This window comes from Penicillium samsonianum (assembly GCF_028829775.1).
Source record: "Penicillium samsonianum strain IBT 33392 chromosome Unknown utg000003l_segment0_segment0, whole genome shotgun sequence".
NCBI classification, from domain to species: domain Eukaryota; kingdom Fungi; phylum Ascomycota; class Eurotiomycetes; order Eurotiales; family Aspergillaceae; genus Penicillium; species Penicillium samsonianum.
This window is the reverse complement of record NW_026643261.1, coordinates 3,799,768-3,818,916: the sequence shown is the minus strand read 5'-3', so window position 1 is coordinate 3,818,916 and position 19,149 is coordinate 3,799,768. Positions and strand designations below refer to the sequence as shown.

The 19,149-nt window shown below is 48.4% G+C and overlaps 7 protein-coding genes across 7 annotated transcripts; 3 read left to right on the top strand and 4 right to left on the bottom strand.

The window, feature by feature from the left end:
* Positions 1–131: 131 nt before the first annotated feature.
* N7471_005055 (putative prenylcysteine lyase) lies at positions 132–1,820 on the bottom strand (the record flags this gene model as incomplete). Its single annotated transcript, XM_057277774.1, has 2 exons — positions 132–1,627; positions 1,679–1,820. 2 exons carry the CDS (start codon positions 1,818–1,820, stop codon positions 132–134), a joined length of 1,638 nt encoding a protein of 545 aa, XP_057137384.1.
* A 243-nt stretch (positions 1,821–2,063) lies between these two features.
* N7471_005054 (small subunit rRNA maturation protein TSR4) lies at positions 2,064–3,390 on the top strand (the record flags this gene model as incomplete). Its single annotated transcript, XM_057277773.1, has 2 exons — positions 2,064–2,183; positions 2,257–3,390. 2 exons carry the CDS (start codon positions 2,064–2,066, stop codon positions 3,388–3,390), a joined length of 1,254 nt encoding a protein of 417 aa, XP_057137383.1.
* Positions 3,391–4,710: 1,320 nt separating this feature from the next.
* N7471_005053 (uncharacterized protein) lies at positions 4,711–5,100 on the bottom strand (the record flags this gene model as incomplete). The annotated part of the gene is made up of 1 exon (XM_057277772.1): positions 4,711–5,100. One exon carries the CDS (start codon positions 5,098–5,100, stop codon positions 4,711–4,713), a length of 390 nt encoding a protein of 129 aa, XP_057137382.1.
* Positions 5,101–6,169: 1,069 nt separating this feature from the next.
* On the bottom strand, positions 6,170–7,188 carry N7471_005052 (tubulin-binding prefolding complex subunit YKE2; the record flags this gene model as incomplete). The annotated part of the gene is made up of 4 exons (XM_057277771.1): positions 6,170–6,597; positions 6,662–6,722; positions 6,786–6,981; positions 7,041–7,188. 4 exons carry the CDS (start codon positions 7,186–7,188, stop codon positions 6,538–6,540), a joined length of 465 nt encoding a protein of 154 aa, XP_057137381.1. The 3' UTR covers positions 6,170–6,537.
* Positions 7,189–7,392: 204 nt separating this feature from the next.
* On the top strand, positions 7,393–8,934 carry N7471_005051 (AAA family ATPase VPS4; the record flags this gene model as incomplete). Its single annotated transcript, XM_057277770.1, has 4 exons — positions 7,393–7,685; positions 7,809–8,144; positions 8,203–8,653; positions 8,713–8,934. 4 exons carry the CDS (start codon positions 7,393–7,395, stop codon positions 8,932–8,934), a joined length of 1,302 nt encoding a protein of 433 aa, XP_057137380.1.
* A 483-nt stretch (positions 8,935–9,417) lies between these two features.
* On the bottom strand, positions 9,418–13,429 carry N7471_005050 (putative spindle-pole body protein (Pcp1); the record flags this gene model as incomplete). Its single annotated transcript, XM_057277769.1, has 3 exons — positions 9,418–9,911; positions 9,971–12,792; positions 12,860–13,429. 3 exons carry the CDS (start codon positions 13,427–13,429, stop codon positions 9,671–9,673), a joined length of 3,633 nt encoding a protein of 1,210 aa, XP_057137379.1. The 3' UTR covers positions 9,418–9,670.
* Positions 13,430–13,673: 244 nt separating this feature from the next.
* Positions 13,674–15,640, top strand: N7471_005049 (putative regulatory factor Sgt1; the record flags this gene model as incomplete). The annotated part of the gene is made up of 3 exons (XM_057277768.1): positions 13,674–13,971; positions 14,038–14,237; positions 14,309–15,640. The coding sequence occupies 3 exons, from the start codon at positions 13,674–13,676 to the stop codon at positions 15,638–15,640; spliced, it is 1,830 nt and encodes a 609-aa protein (XP_057137378.1).
* Between the last annotated feature and the right edge of the window lie 3,509 nt (positions 15,641–19,149).

The window sequence follows — 19,149 nt, the reverse complement described above, 5'->3', positions numbered from 1 at the left end:
TCTTCCTTTTGCTTTTCATCCTCTTAGCTTCCTTGAGCGTGCTTTAAATAGCTTTCTTGGACTTTCTATGCATAATGCTTGATTTGTTTGACAAAAGGAGGCTGGCAAGCCAAGCCAAGACATAAGCAGGCTTAGAGCTCCCTGTCCCCAGACGAGCCATCGCTGTCTGTCTGATCTGCTTGCTTCTGCCATGACTGGAACATGAGAGTTGCCACGTTCCTACCCATCAGCGCACTAGTCTCCATCGTCGAAATAAAGCTCTCGATGCCACCTGTGTACCACACACCCGGAGCCAGAAGAGTCTCCTCAAAGGTCACTCGCGGATATAAAAGAGGATATGGGTTCCATAGCTTTTCATGGAACCAGCTGATATCGCTTATCAAGAGGTCTCCAATATTCCCGGTCGTATTGCTCCCCACGGTCTCACTCTCCAGCCCCAGAATCTGGGTAATGAATTCAGCCGTAGGCCGCTCTGGCGAGAAGATTTTATAAACGTAATGTTGCTGTGTATCGTCTTCAGATTCCACGGAATGATCTACTGTTCGAAGTGTACTAATACTCCAGAAGCTGCTGGGCCCAACACCATCTGGGTTCGAACCCAGATGGTAACCCTCGGGTAGAGTGGTTAGAATAGTCTCAGGGGCTCGAGCATTTGAATCTTTCAGACCAAAATACTTCGGTGAGATGCGGTGTGGGGATGCAAAGAGTGTAACGTGCAGATTGACATATGGAATTTCATCTGGGGTATGCTCCAAAGGAGGGAAGACGGAGATACCCGAGTACTGCAAAGGACCGGCAATGACAACTTCGTCGAATACCTCATGCTCTGAGTTGATAGCGGTGTTTAGCTTTGAGGAGACCCGCACAGTCCCATCATCATTGCGTGAAATCTCAGTTGCCGTGGTATTCACTTTGATATTCGCTCCCGAGGCTCCCAGCGCGCCATCGAAAATGCGCCAATTTCCGCCCTCGACAGAAACCGCTCCATCCGTAGCCATACAGACGATAGATTCCAAGCCATGAATCAGCTGCAGGTTCTGCCCATAATTCACTCGAGTACTTGCTTGGATGATCTCCCTCGCAAATAGCGAATCGATGCTATTTGCCTGGAGAAACACATCGCCAGAAGACACAGTAGCATTTATCAAGTCAGCCGCAACAGCCGCCTCGGTAAGAGAGCTGAAAGGGAATAAGGGCTCTTCATAAAGGCGGAGAAACCTGCCAACGACACTCTTCACCAGGTTCTGAGTACGCAGCGGCGCCAGTCCATACCGCCAGAAGAGCCGGCCGATATTCCACCAGCTATACGAATTCTTCAACGTGAAAACAAACTGGTTTCCATCCCAGATCCCAATACTCTCCTCAGTCTCCCTAGGCCGTGCATGGTCAGCACTACTGACCGTCAGACCGAGGTCACGGGAAGCGTTGACCAGGTTATAATTGATCTGGACAAAGATGGAAGCGCCCAGTTCAATGGGGTACGCTGGGTTATCGAATACATTGACTGTTGTTGAGCGGCCGCCCACATATGATTCACGCTCGTAGACTGTGATATCGACAGGGATGTTGGCTTCATCTGCGAGCTTGCGCAGTTGATACGCAGCAAACGAGCCTCCGGCTCCGGCCCCTATGAGGGTTATCAGCCCTGGATAAAACTATGTTCTTGCGAATTGCATACCAATTATAGCCACCCGCTTGGGGGCTGCACTAGAGGCTCCTTGCAGTGGCTCTTGTTCTGATGCATTACCAAACGAGACGAGTAAGAGGGCTAAGATGGAGTATAGAAAGAGAGCGACATGCCGTGGCATAGACGCCGGCATGATTATGGTAGGACTAGAAGATGGCAAAGCTAATTTGTAGTTGAACAGCAAGTCCTGATCAGCCAGAGATATCGATCAGATATCATCAGACGTTGAAGTATCAAGGAGGTGATGCCAGGAGTGTAACTTGGTAGTCGGTATCCATAATACGCTAGTCTATTTTAGGACTGGTGCATTTCCATATCGCTTATCTTTTTGAGGGGCATCACAGATTTGATTCACTTAACTCCGAATTAATTCAAAATGGATCCCTATGACAGTGACTCCAGTGTCGATGAGGATTTCACCGATACCGGTGTTCTTCTAGGCTATGCCGCTGAGGATGTCATTGAGGATGTAATCAGCCATCTTGGAGGCTTGCCAGTATGTTCTACCACCGCGAGGGACCACTCTCTAGAACCAGCTCCAACTAACAATCGCATTTTTTTTGGTTCAGAAATGGCTCGATGAAGCCTCCCCAGCACCTGGCGATTTTGCCAATTGCAAAGTCTGCAACAGTCCAATGCTGCTCCTCCTCGAATTGCACGGCGACCTGCCCGATCACTTCCCGACCGACGAACGACGCCTATACCTATTTGGCTGCCCCAGAAAACCCTGCAACCGCAAGCCAGGCAGTATCAGAGCATTCCGCGCAGCGCGCAAGGTCGCTGTCGGTGGACAAACCCGGCAGGTTGAAGCGAAAACAGAGGAAACCCAGCCCGTCGCACCAGAACAACCCAAGCAGGATCTAGGAGCGAGCCTGTTCGGCGCAACAAACTTGACAAGCAACATCTCCTCGAACCAGAACCCCTTCTCATCCGCTTCGGGCCCAACCCCCGCAGGAAGCAACCCCTTCGCAACACCGGTCCAGGCAACAGCACCTACAGCCGAGAAGCCCGCCGTGTCTGCAAGCACCCTGGCCTCATCTTTCGCCGACAAAGTGCGCATCTCCTCGCCGCCCCCCTCAGCCGCGACAAAGAAAACACCGGAATCAAGCACACCGGTGCCGTGGCCCGCACAGTCTGCATTCCCTGCGCCGTACAAAAATTTCTACCTAGACGCAGAATACGAGACTCTCTCGCGGCCTTCTTCACCCACAGTGCCAGATAATGTGCAGATCGAACCAATGGAGGAAGAAGGCGCTGGCGGCGCCGAGCTCAAGGACACTTTCGAGTCCGAGCTCGACAAGGACTTTATGAAGTTCTCGATGCGCATCGAGCACAACCCGGAGCAGGTGCTGCGGTATGAGTTCCGCGGTGCGCCGCTGCTGTACTCGACTGGTGATGAGGTCGGTGCCCGGCTACATGCTCACAATTCCCCTGGCGCCAAGGTCACCACAGTCGGTGCGGGGAGTATCCCGGCTTGTGAGTACTGTGGAAGTCACCGTGTGTTCGAGTTCCAGCTTGTGCCGCATGCTATTAGTATGCTTGAGGAGGGGCGTCCTGGTGTTGGGCTTGGGAAGGATGATGCGGGCATGGAGTGGGGCACTATCATCATGGGGGTTTGTGGTAAGAACTGTACGCCGCAGGAGTTGGGCGTCACTGGGTGGCGGGAGGAATGGGCTGGTGTGCAGTGGGAGGAGTTGAGGTAGATGCCCAGGTGTGGGTATTTTGCATTAGATGAGAGTATTTTGCCTACCCTAGGTTGTACATAGCAATGTTACCAGGAAAATCGAGTACATGTATTTTGGATATATTGCCGAGTGATCGCCTTCTGAGTCAAAACTCTCCAAGTCAGGTAACACCAGATTTGCGCTATGACGACTGAAAGTCTGTGTCTATGTATCTAGCTAAAGAAGGTATGTAGGTAGGTGACATTTTTGGAAAAGATTGACCTATATTGTCACAAATGCGCACTTCATCTTGTTGTCTTTCCTTGAAATGTCTTAATTATATAGACGAGTTTCACCTTGCATGTATTCCAATGTTTTTTTTTTAGGAACAACCTGGACATAGTTAGGGCGCGGGTACTTTATCTGGCTGGTTTGTAGTTTATATAGGTACACGCAACTTCCTTGACTATGGTAGAATTATAGATCGTCTTCAGCCAAAACTATAAACTGATATCTGCACAACTTTGTACAGCTATGCATGCGGCCAACAACAGTATTGGACAAGGTCGGTGAAACACTTGTAATCTGACATATATATGCTAAGGTAGCCCTGGAGAAGACCTCTGTATAGATAACCCTAGTATAGTCTTTTCTCTTGAAGTCTATAAAAATTTATAGCAGCCTCAAGATGTCTGCCATCGAAAAAATCTTAGATAAGTTCAAGGACCTCGTGGTTCGAGTCCCATCTCTGTATTCATTGTCCCCTTCCTGACATCCTAGGGTGGTTCCAGACTTTCTAGTTACTCTTAGCAGGACCAGGTTGCACTTTCCTTAAAAACCTATGTTGACATCTCCCGAGTAACTACAATTATGGAAGCTACCTGACCTGGGCAATAGATCGGCGGTCTTACCTTGGACGGCATGGGTCGCAAGGTGGGGAAGAAATTGAATATGGCGGAGGCAGAGAAAAAAGAGAGGTGGTGGGGATATTGGGGATGGGGAGGTTGGTCGTCGTGGTCCGGGGCTGGGTGATGTAGAGATGGACTTTGGCCAGGATGTGGATGAGTGGGGGTTGGAGGTAAGGGGGCAGGTTGCTCGGACTTAGAGGGAAAGGTAGAGGTTCTTTAACTGGTCTTCATAATATTCTTAGTCTATCCTTAGCTTATCCTTACTTATTCTTAGTAGATAGCACCGACGACGAGCTCACCCTTCTCCGCAGGGTCGGTGACTAGTAACCTTCGGGTGAAGCCAACATGAGCTCAGATGTATATAATGTAACACAACATTACTATAAAAACGGTTGATTGTCCATTTATTTTGAAGCCATAGGTCATAATGAAAAAAGGAAAGCACCAAATACTACTTAGGATATTTGCGGCAGTTCCGAATCCAGCTCTTGCTCGGCCATTCACGCTTCCCCAGATTGCGGTTCACGGTAATCTCCAGTGGTCCTTCGTCACTCACATCCCAACTAAACCATTGACAGGGCTTCCAATCCTGTTCTCCGCCGAAAAGATACCCGGCTTCACGGAAAAACTCGTCAACCCACTTTCCAGTGTTTCCACGCACACATATATGACGCCGCTTGTTCCAGAAGTCTTCCAGCTGCGAAGGGGTCGAATTTGTGAAATCGAATAGCATACGAGTACGCATGCGTAGGCTCTGGTCTTGGCAGCCGAATGAGAACGAGACGTTGATTTGAACCTGTGCAATGGGATTTGCGTTGAAGGTACATGTGTGTTGTAACATCTCAATGCATTTGCAGCTGCGATTTGTCAGGTGTTGAGCACCACCTTTAGAATCGAGTTGAACACCGCCTTTAGAATCGAGGGGCTGATGATAGCATAGAGAGATCAATTGTAGCTTGTGGTGTATATTGAGAATGCTACAAGGACACATATCAACTTCACCAGCGTACGGCAAGTAGCACTTCCGACTGCCAAGTGTGTTACAGCCATAAGAGCACACCTTATGGTCCAGCCTCCAGAAAGGTTGTATATTCCAAATGGAGCGTGGATGAAGCGTCCAGCATTGAGCGCAAAATTTCCAGCGGGAATTTTGGAGTCGGCGAAGTAGGCATATTCTAATCCATGGGAAGTTTTTCACGCCTATGAACATCGGCTGGGGTGTCACAGGCATAGTCCTTCCACGTCTCTCAAGAAGCCAAAGGTAAAAGGCAAGCGTGAACTTACAACTCAGCGCAAAGCAAACCGCGTCTGTGGTCCGAAGGGTTATGAAGATAAAGTATACTATTTGGGGAGGTATCTTCGGCCATTGGCGTCTCGGTGGAAAGGTGCTTTGGGGAATGTCGATTCATCTTGAATATCTTTAGAGATGTAAAGAGTGAAAAAAAAATAATAATTTCATTACTAACTAATGATTTAACTAATGATTTCTCAATCCTGACGTCGATCTTCATCATAGGCCAAATTTTGGGCTGAGGTAGAGGAACCTTCGGCTATAGTTAGTTATAACTAGTACATACATGTCTGTATGTCATAGATCAGTCTTCGGTATCTGTTCGCAATGGATGCATTTTGACAAAGAAAGGAAAAGGTGAAAACACTCTCGATATCTCGTACACATTTGCTTTGTATAACACATCGAAGCTATCTAGATGCATCCCAATTCTCTTCGGGTCAGCACATTCTTTGACCTGTATGTAATGTACTAATGTGCATCCATGGATACTACTAGAACTTTCAGCTAATGGCATTCGGTAAGGATGGGATCGCTGATTCTGGGATCCTTGTGTAAGTAACATTATTTTTTCTTTTCTTACAACACTGTACATATGTAGGTAGACATCATCATGCAAGTATATTGATTGATTCCAGATCAGAATGATTAACCCCATGAGATAATTCGCAAAAGATCAATTGATGACTTTGAGGGCATTGCATTAAAATTTCGAGGGTATATCTTTGCTGTTTTGGTGTCAGGCACCTGCACAAATCATACATTTCCAAGCTATCCCAACCCAGTTGGGATTTAGTGCTCAATGCCCAAGCATTTAGAAATCCTCGTACAAAATAGGGTTCTCGGCTGCATAGCGCATGTACTGAATTACAGTGAACCGGTTGAGGGCTGGTCCCATCCGACGCCAGCTTCGTAGCTCGCCCGCCACCTATTGCATCTCCGGGTGGTATATCCTTCTTCGCCTGCGGATTCTCGGAGATTTTGACCTTATGCGGAGGCCGAAGCAGCAGCTCCCTGCTGTTGAGCCTGGCTTTGGAGTTGGATGAGCTGGGTGAGGGGTTAGAATATGCATATGGTGGGGGTGGATTGCAGTTGGATGAGGGTGGTTTACCTCTGAGCGCATCTTCTCGCTCTTTTCTTGTGTCGCATCAATCTCGGCTTCAATGCGCTTGCTGTAGATTCTCAGTCAGCATGCACTTTTGTTGGTTCACAGTGGCCAAGGCAGTAGCACTGACATCTCCTTCTCAATGAACTCCAACCGACCGTTGACGGCCATGATGGCTTCGGTCTTGTCCTGCTTCAGCAACACCGGGCCGACGAGCTTGTAAATGTTGGATTCATCGTCCAGATAGGCGAACTCGGTCTGCACGCCTTCGTTCTCTTGCTGCTGCGATTCGAGTTTCTGGCGGGCGTCGACCAAAACCTCAAGCTCTGGATGTGCGGGAAAGGTTAGTAGGTATTGCTGTCATCAATTAAATATATAGATATACCGGTCTGCAGTCCCTGGAACTCTTCCGAGAGTGCTTGAAGCTGTTTCTGGGCGTCCATGGTGAACTTGGAGGTGAAGTGGGAGGAGGGAAAATCAATGGCTCCCGCCCGTAAACAACTTCCACTCTCACTTTCCCCTCCAATTCCCATCAACCCCCGGCTCTAGGGCTGTTTTGCACTTCCTCTTTTCTTCTACACCAAAAAGCTTCAAGTTTTCTCTTCTAGCAACTCGCTGCCTATCCCTCCAGCCTTGGCCCATTGCCCCAACCCTTGCTCCCCTCTCCCCGCTTTATCACATCTGCCTCCGCGGCCGACCTGCTACATCTACCCCAGACAGCACACGCATTACCCATTATGAGTAATACGGATTTCCTGGGGCGGGCGATCGATACGGTCAAGAAGGCCATCGAGAATGACAACGATGGCGAGTACGAAAAGGCTTATCAGATGTACTACTCCGCACTGGAGTTGTTCATGCTGGCCTTGAAATGGGAGAAGAACCCGAAATCGAAGGAGATGATCCGCTCAAAGGCCGGCGAGTATATGGATCGCGCAGAGAAGCTTAAGAATCACCTGGCCGAGGACCGGAAAAAACCGAGCGCGGTCAGCGCAAATGGAAAGGTGGCGCAAGGCAGTGGGAAGGGAGGGTATGTACTTGACTTCTTTTGACAAGGGTTTCTCGTTCTAGCACCCCCATATGTGTGATAAACAGTGTTAGCGAGTGAGCTATTGTCCTACGTTATTTCCGCTAACAACACTGGATCGTACAGGAAAGAAGATGACGACAACGGCGAGGATGCGGAAGCGAAAAAGCTTCGATCGGCGCTTCAAGGAGCTATTCTGTCGGACAAGCCGAACGTGAAGTGGGAGGATGTTGCTGGCCTAGAGAACGCGAAGGAAGCATTAAAGGAAGCAGTCATTCTTCCCATCAAGTTCCCCCATTTGTTCACTGGCAAGCGCCAACCCTGGAAGGGTATTTTGCTCTACGGTCCTCCGGGCACGGGAAAATCTTATCTTGCCAAAGCCGTGGCAACGGAGGCAAACAGCACATTCTTCAGTGTCAGCAGTAGTGACCTGGTTTCGAAGTGGATGGGTGAGAGTGAAAGGTAGGGCAACATCTTTATCTACGGGAGCTTCGAGAGTTACGTACTAATTCGCGTCTAGACTCGTGAAGCAGTTGTTTAACATGGCTCGTGAGAATAAGCCCGCGATTATCTTCATCGACGAGGTCGATGCGCTGTGCGGACCCCGTGGTGAAGGAGAGTCCGAGGCTTCACGGCGTATCAAAACCGAATTACTTGTACAGATGGACGGCGTCGGCAAAGACTCCAAGGGCGTTTTGATTCTGGGCGCAACCAATATCCCCTGGCAGCTGGATGCTGCTATTCGGCGACGATTCCAGCGAAGAGTTCACATCAGTCTCCCCGACCTCAATGCACGAATGAAGATGTTCATGCTAGCCGTGGGCTCGACGCCGTGTCAAATGACCCAGACCGACTACCGCCAATTGGCCGATCTAAGCGAGGGCTACTCCGGTAGCGATATTAGTATTTCCGTGCAGGATGCACTGATGCAGCCAATCCGCAAGATTCAAGGAGCAACACATTATAAGAAGGTCTGTATACCCAGTTCTCGCCGTTCCAATCCACAGCGACTGACCCGCCTCTGTTACAGGTACTTGTCGAGGGCGTGGAAAAGGTCACGCCTTGCTCACCAGGCGATGCGGGCGCAGAGGAAATGAGCTGGCTCGACATCGATGCAGATAAGCTTCTGGAGCCACCTCTCACTCTGAAGGATTTCATCAAGGCAGTCAAGAACTCTCGGCCCACCGTTAGCGGAGAGGATCTCACGAGGAACGCCGACTGGACCCAAGAATTCGGCAGTGAAGGCGCCTGATCGTATCCTCCGAACTGATCGATATATTCCTCCCATCATGGCCTCCGAAATATGAATCTTTCTATCTCAGTTGATCGACAACTTAAAATCCTGGCTCCTTCGCTTGTCCAGAGAAGACGAAAGCTGAATATCTCATGCCCCTGCCCAGAGTCTCCATTTTCTCATAAGCTTTATCTGTGTCCATGTCAATGCTTGCTTCATTTCGGATTCCTGTGTTTTTGGTGGGTTTCTCCGAAGAGCTTGGTGTTTAGAAGCGTTTCTCAATTACTTTTGGCGATGGCGAGGCGTTGGTGAGCAAATATTTCATGTGTCTATCCCCGCGAGTGTCTCCGTCATAGGAAAGCGTGCGAGTAGCATACATACTGCTTTGAAGACTACAAACTTGTAAGGTTCTTTCACCGTTGCTTGTACGTGTAATCAATGCCAATCAACCTTGGAAGGCTCAATTTATGTACTGGCAGACGCTACATAAATGAATAACGGTTCTTGAATCATCAAATTCCTCGTTGGGATGACACTATGCACAAATGATTCGAACAAACTGGCACAAAGCCAGTCCTAGAACGTCTCAATAATAAAAAATTGAAGGGAGACACAGAAACACAAAACAAGTTGAAAAAAAACTAGTATACTTGCAAGACATGTCGGGGGAATCTCTCATGACAGAAGGTCGACGCTGGAAGAACAAGAGACAAAATCACAACGAATGACATAAACACAGAACAGATCTCCAGGGCTACTGGCCAAGCAAGCTCTTGTTCGAGCTATCGCGGCGTTTGAGCATTTCAGTCTTAGCACGCTTCAAGCCCTCCCCCAGTTTCTTGGTCCGCTTCCAATCGCTGCTCATCTTTTGCATGCGAACAGCGGCCCTCACTAGTGATATGGCGGATTTTAGTTTATGGCGTGGAGTACAAACAGGAGCTCGGTCACGGGCCTGCACACCCATCTCGGAAATCATGCGGAGATCGGCATCGTTGCTGTTAATAACTTGTTAGCTATATTGCAGATAATATTAGATAGAAATGCGGGTACGAACCATGCAACTCGGACGCGTTCACCAAGTTCCATCAGGCCCTTGCTCCAGGCAAGATCACGGCGGAACTTTTCCTCGCGCTGTAGGCGAGCGCGAAGCCAGATGATTTCCTTGCCCAGACCTCGGATTTCTTTCTCATGTTTGGTCTTGTTGGTTGACTTAAAAAGGGAGTTCTTCTCGAGAATTTCGTCGTGGCGTCTTTGTAACATATCGAGATTTTTGGTTGCTGCTTCAGCCTCGCGCTTGTGGGCATCTCGTTCTTCGCGAATCCGGCGCACATGTGTCTTCAATTCGCTCAGGCGCGCTTCCCGTTCGGAAAGTTTCAGAGCCAATGATTCAGCCTCGAGGGTGGAGGACCTAAGGAGCTCATGGAAGTCCTTTTGGTCCTCTTCTTTCATCGCGGCACGTTCTAGCTCTCGGTTCTTCGTGTTCGCTTTCTGGAGGGATCGATGTGCTTCAGCCACTTGTTTTCGTAGACTGCGTAGCTCTTCATGAAGCTTGTTTGATGGAGAATTATGTGGGGAGTGTGACTCAAATTTGTTCATCATCGCATCATGAAGGTCCTTTTCCAGTTCGTCAACTCGTGACTTGTAGCTTTGCGCAGAAGACTTTTGCTTGGATTCACGCTGTAAGAGAATCTTTTCCCGTTTCCGAGCCTCCTCCAGGCTGTGTCGAAGTAAAGAGAGGTCTCCATGTGCACCAGATTGTTCATTTTCCACCACAGGCTGCTGCTCAAGAAGAGCTTCCAGTTCTTGGGCGCGACGCTCCAGGCGCTGTACCTTCGTCTTGGCCGAAGTAAGTTCTCGGTCTCGGTTACCAGAGCCAGCAAGCAATTTGTCCTGAAGGCGATCAATTTCAGCCGAAAGACGACCCTCCTCTGCTGCAAATCGTTCACTTTCTAAGACAAGTTGGTCCTCAAGGGACGATTTGGCGTCTCGCAGTACTTTGAGCTCGTTGTCAAGTCGTGTTATAGTCTTGCGTAGTTCAAGTTTGTCGCGGTCAAACCGGTTGGTGTCATCTGCATTCTGGACTCGGTCGAGTTGGGCTTGGAGCTCGATGCGTTCAGCCTCAATCTCCTGCGCTGAAGCCTTCAGGTCAAAGATCTCGACATGAGCATTTGCAAGCTGATCACGGAGCTTCTGTCTCTCGGCAATAGACTTTTCCAGGTTCTTGTCCAGGTCAGATGTCCCATTTTGTCGGGCCTTAGCAAGTTCTTGCTCATCCGCCAGACTCGATTGTAAAACGATCACCTCGTCTTCCAGAGCTCGCACCTTGTCTGCAAGTGCTTGCTCTTCGCGTCTAGATACCCGAGCATCCTGCTTCGCCGTAAGAAGCTCGTCTCGTTTTTCGTCAAGGTCGCGTCTTGTCTTATCGAGGTCGTCTTTGAGATCTTGGATTTGGCGGTTCAGCATAGACTTTTCTTGCGAGTAGCGCTTTTTCTCGCTATCAATGGCCTCTTGTAGCCTGGACTCCTTCCCAGAGTATGTGCTACCGGCTTCCTGAAGCGTGTCGATAGTGCGCTTGAAGTCTGCCGCTTGGCCTTCTGCCCATGCTTTCTCTGATTGCAGCGTCCGCTTAGCGCTTTCCCAGCGACTTTGATCGACAGCAAATCGGCCCTCCTTCTCCTCAATCTCGTGGTGAAGGTTTTCGATCTCCTCTTGCAACCGTTCAAGTTCCGCCTTGTGCTGCCAGCGAATGTTGTGCCCTTCATCCTGAGCGCGAGATGTGGCGTCTTGAACCGCTTTTTGGAGTTCGCGGATTCTGGATTGTGCACGGTCGAGTTCGATTTGTAGTCCCCCCGATTCACCGGTCAGCGCCTGATGGCGGGTTTGGAGAAGTTCCTTTTCGTCCGTTCCACGCTGGAGTTCGTCCAAGGCCTCCTGTAGTCGAGTAGAAGTAGATTTTAGGTCCTGTCGGGCTTGATCACGATCACGCCTGGCCGCAGCGAGGTCCTCAGCCAGGTGGTGGGCGTTATCTTCTAGGCCATGTTGAATAGTTTGATAACGCTCTTCGAGGAGAGTCGCATGGTTGGTTTTACTCTCCAATTCTGTCCTCAGAGCATCGTTCTCTCGTTGCAGCTCACGTATCTCTTCCTCGAGTTTTTCGGTTCTGTCCTCCATTTGCCGGCTCAATCCTTTGGTGGTAAAGGATTTGTTCGACATTTCGTCCTGCAACTCTCTCAAATCCTCCTCGGCACGATCCTTCTCTTCGATGGCCTGCCTTGCGGCATCAACTGACTCTCTGGTCTCAGACTTGGCCCGGGCAAGACTATCATGGAGCTCTTGCATCTGCTCCTTGGCACGGTCCAGCTCAAGCTGGAGCTCTGAAGCTGCGCCATTCTCCTCGGCGTTACGTTTCAGATCCTCAAGCTCTTCTTCGCGTTCCTCAAGAAGCCGATCTTTCTCTCTCGAGCTTGCTTCTAAGTCCTCAATATCGTCGCGAAGTTTATCGGTCTCTTGAGATTGGGTGTCTTTGATGTGCCTCAATTCGTCGCGCGCTTCTCGGAGTTCGAGGTCACGCGATTCAAGCTCTTCGCGCATCATATCCATTTCACGCTGTACCGTTTGATCCGCTTGCTCCCTCCATGATTTCTCCTTTAATTCCACCAGCTGTAGCTGGTAGTCCTCGAGATCTTTCTCTGCCTGCTGGAGGCTCTTCCGGTATCGGGAAATATCGCGTTGCATCGTTAGTCGCAAGACCTTGAGTTCTCTGTTTTCTTTTAAGGCGTCGTTATTGTATTCCGGGCCAGCTTTTTGGAGTTGTTCTTCCATGAAGTGAATCCTCAGCTTCAAACTGAAATTGACTTTGCTCAGTTGATCAATGGCCTGTGGACGTCAGCAATAGCCTGCAGAAAGTTGCCTGTAAACATAATGGTTGGGATATGTATCATACCATAGCTTGGTCCTTGAGCGACAAATTATTCCCTCCATCACCAAGGATTCCTCCGTTGCGTCCTGAATACCCGGGCAATGGTGTACTTTGCGCACTACTGCTTGCGGCATGTGGAACTGGAGTTGGCTCTTCCATCGTCCGATCCTCCTCGTATATATCAGACATGTCCATAGCTGGCAAGCCGGGTGTGTGGGCGTTGCTACGATAGGTCTCTCGCTGATACCCCGGGGTTTTCGGGCCGTCTGTTCCTCGGGCCGCAGACATATTCCTCAAAAGATTGTTCTTCGTCGCGCTCTTCATTAACGGAGTAAACTCTCCCTTCTCGGGGGCTGTTGCTGGAAGATGTCGTAACGCGCTTCTCGTTGACTTGGAAGCGGCACCGGCGCGCGGAGTGACGCGTTTGTCAAAACCTTTGATCACATCATTGTCCTTGGATGGTGTTTGGAATGAATTTTCAAGAGACTCGAGTGCAGATAAGTGATGTCGCCCCGCGCTGCGAAATCCAGTTGTAAGGTAAGTCGCGTTGCCGTCGTATTCGGTGCGCGGTGTGTCGATGTAGGGGAAGGCCATGTTTGAACAGGGAGAGGTGGGCCAAAACCTTTCAGCGCGTGACCATCACCGTCAATAAGGGCAGGAGCGAAGTTTAGACTAGAAGTTCACGCTTGACAATCACAGACGTGTTTTGGGCGAGGTATCCCCGGCTGTGTTAGGTTTAGCGTGGACACCTCTGTTGATTTCTAACCTAGTTGGGGTTAGCGTGTGGATCACGGGATGTGCATTTCGCCGCTTTTGCTATTTTCTATCAGAAGAATGCATGAGGTCATCCACAGTCTTTGACAGCACAAGATCAAACATGACTTCTGAGGAGGATCTCGCATGGTTTCAATCAACCTTCCGTCCTATCCCAAAACCAGAGCTCCCCGACGACGCTGTCGACTACTCAATTTATCATATCCCGCCTTCCCCCACCCTCGCCGTTATCGATGAAGCTGCCGAGACCCGAGCACGATTGCTTGAGGTGCAACGTACAGCAGCGGATTTAACCAAAGATTTGCTCAAGGATTACATCTGGCAGCGTGAGGCCTTTCGATTGGAAATTACAAAAGAAGATGGTACAGAACTCTTATTCTTGAGATCTACCTCTAAATAAAGTTAAAGCTAATTTTCGCGGGGTTTAGGAATCACCTCACTACAGGGTCGCACCATCTTCGGCGACTCCATTGAAGATGAATGGGTCATTGTGTACTTCCTCCGTGAACTGACCAAGCGGCACAAAGATATCTGGGTCAAAGTGGCGGACGGCGATGGCGAGTTTCTTCTCATTGAGGCTGCGGGGACACTCCCAGCATGGATAGAGCCAGATGTCGCAGACAATAGAGTGAGTCATGGCTAGTTAAATCGTATCGGCTTGTTAGAGACATCACACTAACCGGCCAATCTATGGATCAGGTGTGGATTAACCAAGGAGAGCTCCGAATCATCAAGCCCAAGCAGGAGGCGAAGCGACAGGTCACCGAGAAAATTTCACTTCCAGAGGCACGAAAGATTATCCAGAACGAACCCATTCGCCTTCTTCGCTCGACAATAATTCAAGAAGAGGCCTTTTACCGTCTGCGCAAGTACCCCCAGCAAATCAGCGAAAATCTTCACTCCGCCATCATCACAATTCCTCGCAAGGCTGCATTCCTCCTACACCAAAAGCCAGCCTACATCTCACCTGCTGTGGAGGCGTTCTATGTTCGTGATCCCATCGCTTTGCGACCACTACGAGCGAAGGATGCGTCCGACCTTGTTTTCAAGCCGGACGACTTGGTCGACGTTAGTGTTCGGTTTACCCGTGTCGGATATGCGCAACTCAAAAGCCAGGAATTCCCTGTGCCAAATACCTGGGCGGGCAAGCTGCCATCGACTGAGGATCACAAAGCATATGAGCGGGCGGAAGCGGGAATGAAACTTGCGTGTGGATTCGAGATGCTGCTGTACGACCCCCAAAATCAAGATAAGCCTGCAGTCAGGGAAATGAAGTTCCTGCTCGAGGATGTGGAGACAGGGGACGAAACCCTTCCCACTGATCAAGAAATCCAAGAAACCTGGGACAAGCGAGAAGACGATGAAAAATGGCTGGATATCAACTATGAAGATCTGGAGACAGAGCTCAAAGGAAGAGGCGAAGGAAAGGGAGCAGATGCTGGCAAATTCGGTGACTCTGGTGCCCAGGAAAATCTTCAACGGATCGTGGCTCGCTTTGAAGAGTTCCTGAATGACAACTCAGCGGGCTTCGATGGTGCCGATTTCATTGATGACTTTGAGTCGGATTCTGATGTCGATGTCGATGATGATGATGACGAAGAAGTCGACAGTGAAGGCGAGGATAAGGACGCGTCATTCAACGAAGAGGAATTCTCCCGAATGATGAAAGAGATGATGGGCATGCCCTCTGCATCCGATTCCATCCGCAAACGAGTGGAAGACCTCGACTCGGACGGGGAAGACGACACGGAGCAGATCAAGGAGCTTTCCCGACGAATGGAGGCGGAATTACAAGGAACGGGTGTGCTCGATCTCAACCGACGCCCGCAGGAATTGTCCTCTGACGAAGCAAGTGCATCCAAAGGAAAGGCTGCCAAGACCTCCAATGAAGATGATGAGGATGAGAACATCAACATCAACCTCGCTAAGAATTTGCTGGAGAGTCTTCAAGGCCAAGCTGGAGCTTCTGGTCCGGCGGGCAATATGCTGTCAATGATGAACATGCGCATGCCTAAATATGATCGCCCTTGAGGATGATAGTACATGTGTGTGAGTAATCATTCGGCATGCCTCAGAAGGCAAGAACAGACTCTGAATCAGCAATGGATTTAATGCCAGCTCCATGAAATTGACTGAAGAAATGTCTTGTTTCTCTAGACAAGGCGATCCGTCGACCAAAGACAAGGGGCTGTTCCTATTGTGGTTGATGCCCAGGTGGTCAATGTGGCTCTGTGATATCGCCTTACACACCCGCCCCTGGGATAACGGGGTTGATAACGCGGTATCTTGCAAATGCCATGATGGCTATTAATGGAAAACAAGAAAAAACAGTTTTCCATCTTTCAGGTGGGTTCAACTTGTACCCATCCATGTCCGACTTCCTTGGAGAGTTAGAAGGTGATCATCGGTCGGGCTTAACAATTCCGCCCAGGGCGACTAAATGAGGCTTTATTGCCTCACAATCTTGATGTCTTTTTTAGGTTAAAAACTTATATACCCTTTTAAATATGTAACTTGTGGAAATATATCAAATGCCTGCTAGAACCCTCACATCTTCCGGCCAAATGTCATGAGACAGTTCAAGTTTAATCCTCATACACCTATAGGCGTCTATCTGTAAATATAACTGTCATAAAACTTGTTTATTTTCATTAAACATGTTCCACTCTCCTAAAATATATGGTTCAACGGGACGTCCCCAGCTGCTTGAATAAACTTGCTAGCGTTGGTGGGGCTAGTTAGTAGGGCAATCCATCCCGAGGTCGTCATCAAAGGCATACAGCTGCACAACACGCATAATACATGACGATCAACCCGATGAGCCACGTAGACTGGCATACCCGCCGGGTGGCGACCGCACGAAGAGGCGTGTACCCATATATATTAGCGGTGATTTGTCCACGATGGAACCACGGTCCTGTCGAGGCGAGTTGCCCGACCAGGTCTTGTGAGTTGCCTCTATTAAGGCTATGGCCTCTATTAAGGCTATGCTCATAGATTCAATGATGTCGAATATATTGTACAATGTTATAAGTTGGAGTTAACTAGTTAGTTAGTTATGTGGTACCTACAAAGTATGTAACTATGCTGTAAGTTGCATATAAAACGCTGATCATCAAATCTAGTATTTTGTACGTTAGGAATTCCACGTGGCTAGATTGGCTAGATCGTCCATGTCTTGGATCGACTTAAGTGTTTAGCCTACCGATTGTTCCTGACCTCGGGGCAATATAAAGATGTCTCATAAGCCGATCCACTTCTGCATGAGAACCATATTAGAATTTACGTACTCCGTACATAAACTACCTGCCCAAAACAATCGGGTATCCAGTTCATGGTGGGTAACAAATAAACTCAATTACACTATTACACTATGTTGTATATACTCTGCAAGGTATAATATACATTTTGTCTCACGTTTAGTAGAACGAACATTGTGAAACAAGAAGTGTAAGTGTTTTAAGGTGAGTCCAGTACTGGATAGAATGTAAAATGTTAATGTAAAAAGGGAATGGAAATACTACAACACACGGAGTACTCCTTAGTGCGGAAATAAATAGTATGGAAGCCGGCAATCCATCAAAACCCGTTAAGTGTCGTGTGCCTATTTGGTGGCGAAAATAATAAGGGATCCGCTCGTGTTCAGTGGGTTATCCAGTGGGTTTGCCGGGCTTTTTTTCTTTTTTTCTTTTTATTCTTTTTTTTCTGGTTACAAATATTATATTAAATCCCTCAGCATAAATTAAAATGGATCGGAAATCAATAATGTCCTCGGCATGATAGGGTGGGAATACATAATATAGTCAGAATGAAGGAATGAGACGGGGTATATAGTATACAAAGTAGATGACAGGACTTGAAGGCTGCTACACATTGTACACTAGTATAACTACTTAGTGTACTTAGTGTGCGACTAGTGGTAGAAGGCTGCCTGATTGTAAGCAGCACTTTGCATACTCCGTACGAGGTCACCTGGCTCCATATGTCGGCAAGGATCTAGGATTTAGCATCCCGGCCCAATGCCGGGGCAACTGCTATTTCGGAGTGTCAGGGTCTGTTTCACCTTTTGGAAATAGCCTGTACAATATATCCTGGCCCGGTGGACGCAGTAGGATCGGAGATGTACATTAGCCGCCTCCGTTTGCCATTTGGACGGGACGGATGAAAGGGATCCATAACTGATTCAATGGAGATTAACTCCGAAGAAGATCCTCCGGATGAAGGAGATATGCTGAAGATCTTTGGACCTGGAGCATGAGCATCGAGTATATGTTATTGTATACTCCGTATTGTATACAACATTGTCCCATAATTTAGAGCTGAACGATAACGTAACGGCGAAAAGGGATATCAACTATGATCCTACGACTCCCGGAGGCTTGTCGGGAAATCCCAACACAAAGTTTAGATCCCTGCTGACCACGCTAACCTTTGGAATTTCCCCCGATTCCCACTTTTCCACGGAACTGTTTTGTGTCCAACTTGGGGAAAGATGAGCATCTTTTTCAGAAGATCGTCTATCCAGAAGCGAGGGAGTATAGCTAAACTGCTATGAAATATATTGTACACATCCAATATGATGACGTTCATAGCAAATCGGAGGACAGGGAATTCTTCCCAATCACCTCCTTACCGTGCCCCTAACACGGAGTTATCTCCAGATTACTCCCCGAGGAAATCCACCGGGCTGATGGCTGGAATAGAGACGGCTGTCGACTGATCTGACACATGCTGATTTTCGAGTGACATGAAAAGTAGGAAAAAGAAAAAAGAAAGAAAAAAAGCAAAACCCTTGATAGAATACTGAAATGAGGAAGCGGTGTACCCCTGACGATTTGTCGAATTGATATATCAACTTCAAATGAGAATCCTTGAATCCATTTGGATTGATATGTATCCAGATCGAGATCATAGATGTAATAATATTCACTTGAATTATCTGCATGATCATTGGTACCACACATATTCCCACAATGGAGCCCCTGTTTGCAGCCACCATATCCACTTGTACGCAACGGTCCAAGGGCAGACGAGAACGGCCCCTCGGGACAATGCGCTAGGCAAAGCACGGAAACCCATGAATATTAATGGTCGGCCCGATTTTAGAATGACTTTCACATGCAGCAATCCAGGAGAAGAGCATGAAAGAATGTGATCGGAAGGCATCCGGAAGGGTGGTGTAACTATATCTAAAGGGCAAAAAGTATAGATTACATACAAATTACAAAGTATACAAAGTAGAGAGATAAAGCAGTAAGAGATATAAAGTAAGAAATGAAGAGAAGAAAATCAGAAAAGATAAAAAGGAAGTGGATTCCCAGTGGATTCCCAGTGGAGAAGTTCTTTTCTTCCATCGACCTTCCATTTGGGAAGTGCCCGTATGTAACTCCCGGTCTTCCACCGAAAAGAGTTCCCCCCCCCCAGGGCCTTAGCCCCTTCAATTATTATTGCTTGTCTTCTTATTTATCACATTACTCCACTACTCTCTTCCTCTTCTCTTTAATATCTCAACTCTTTGCCCTTCTCTTCCTTTGACTTTC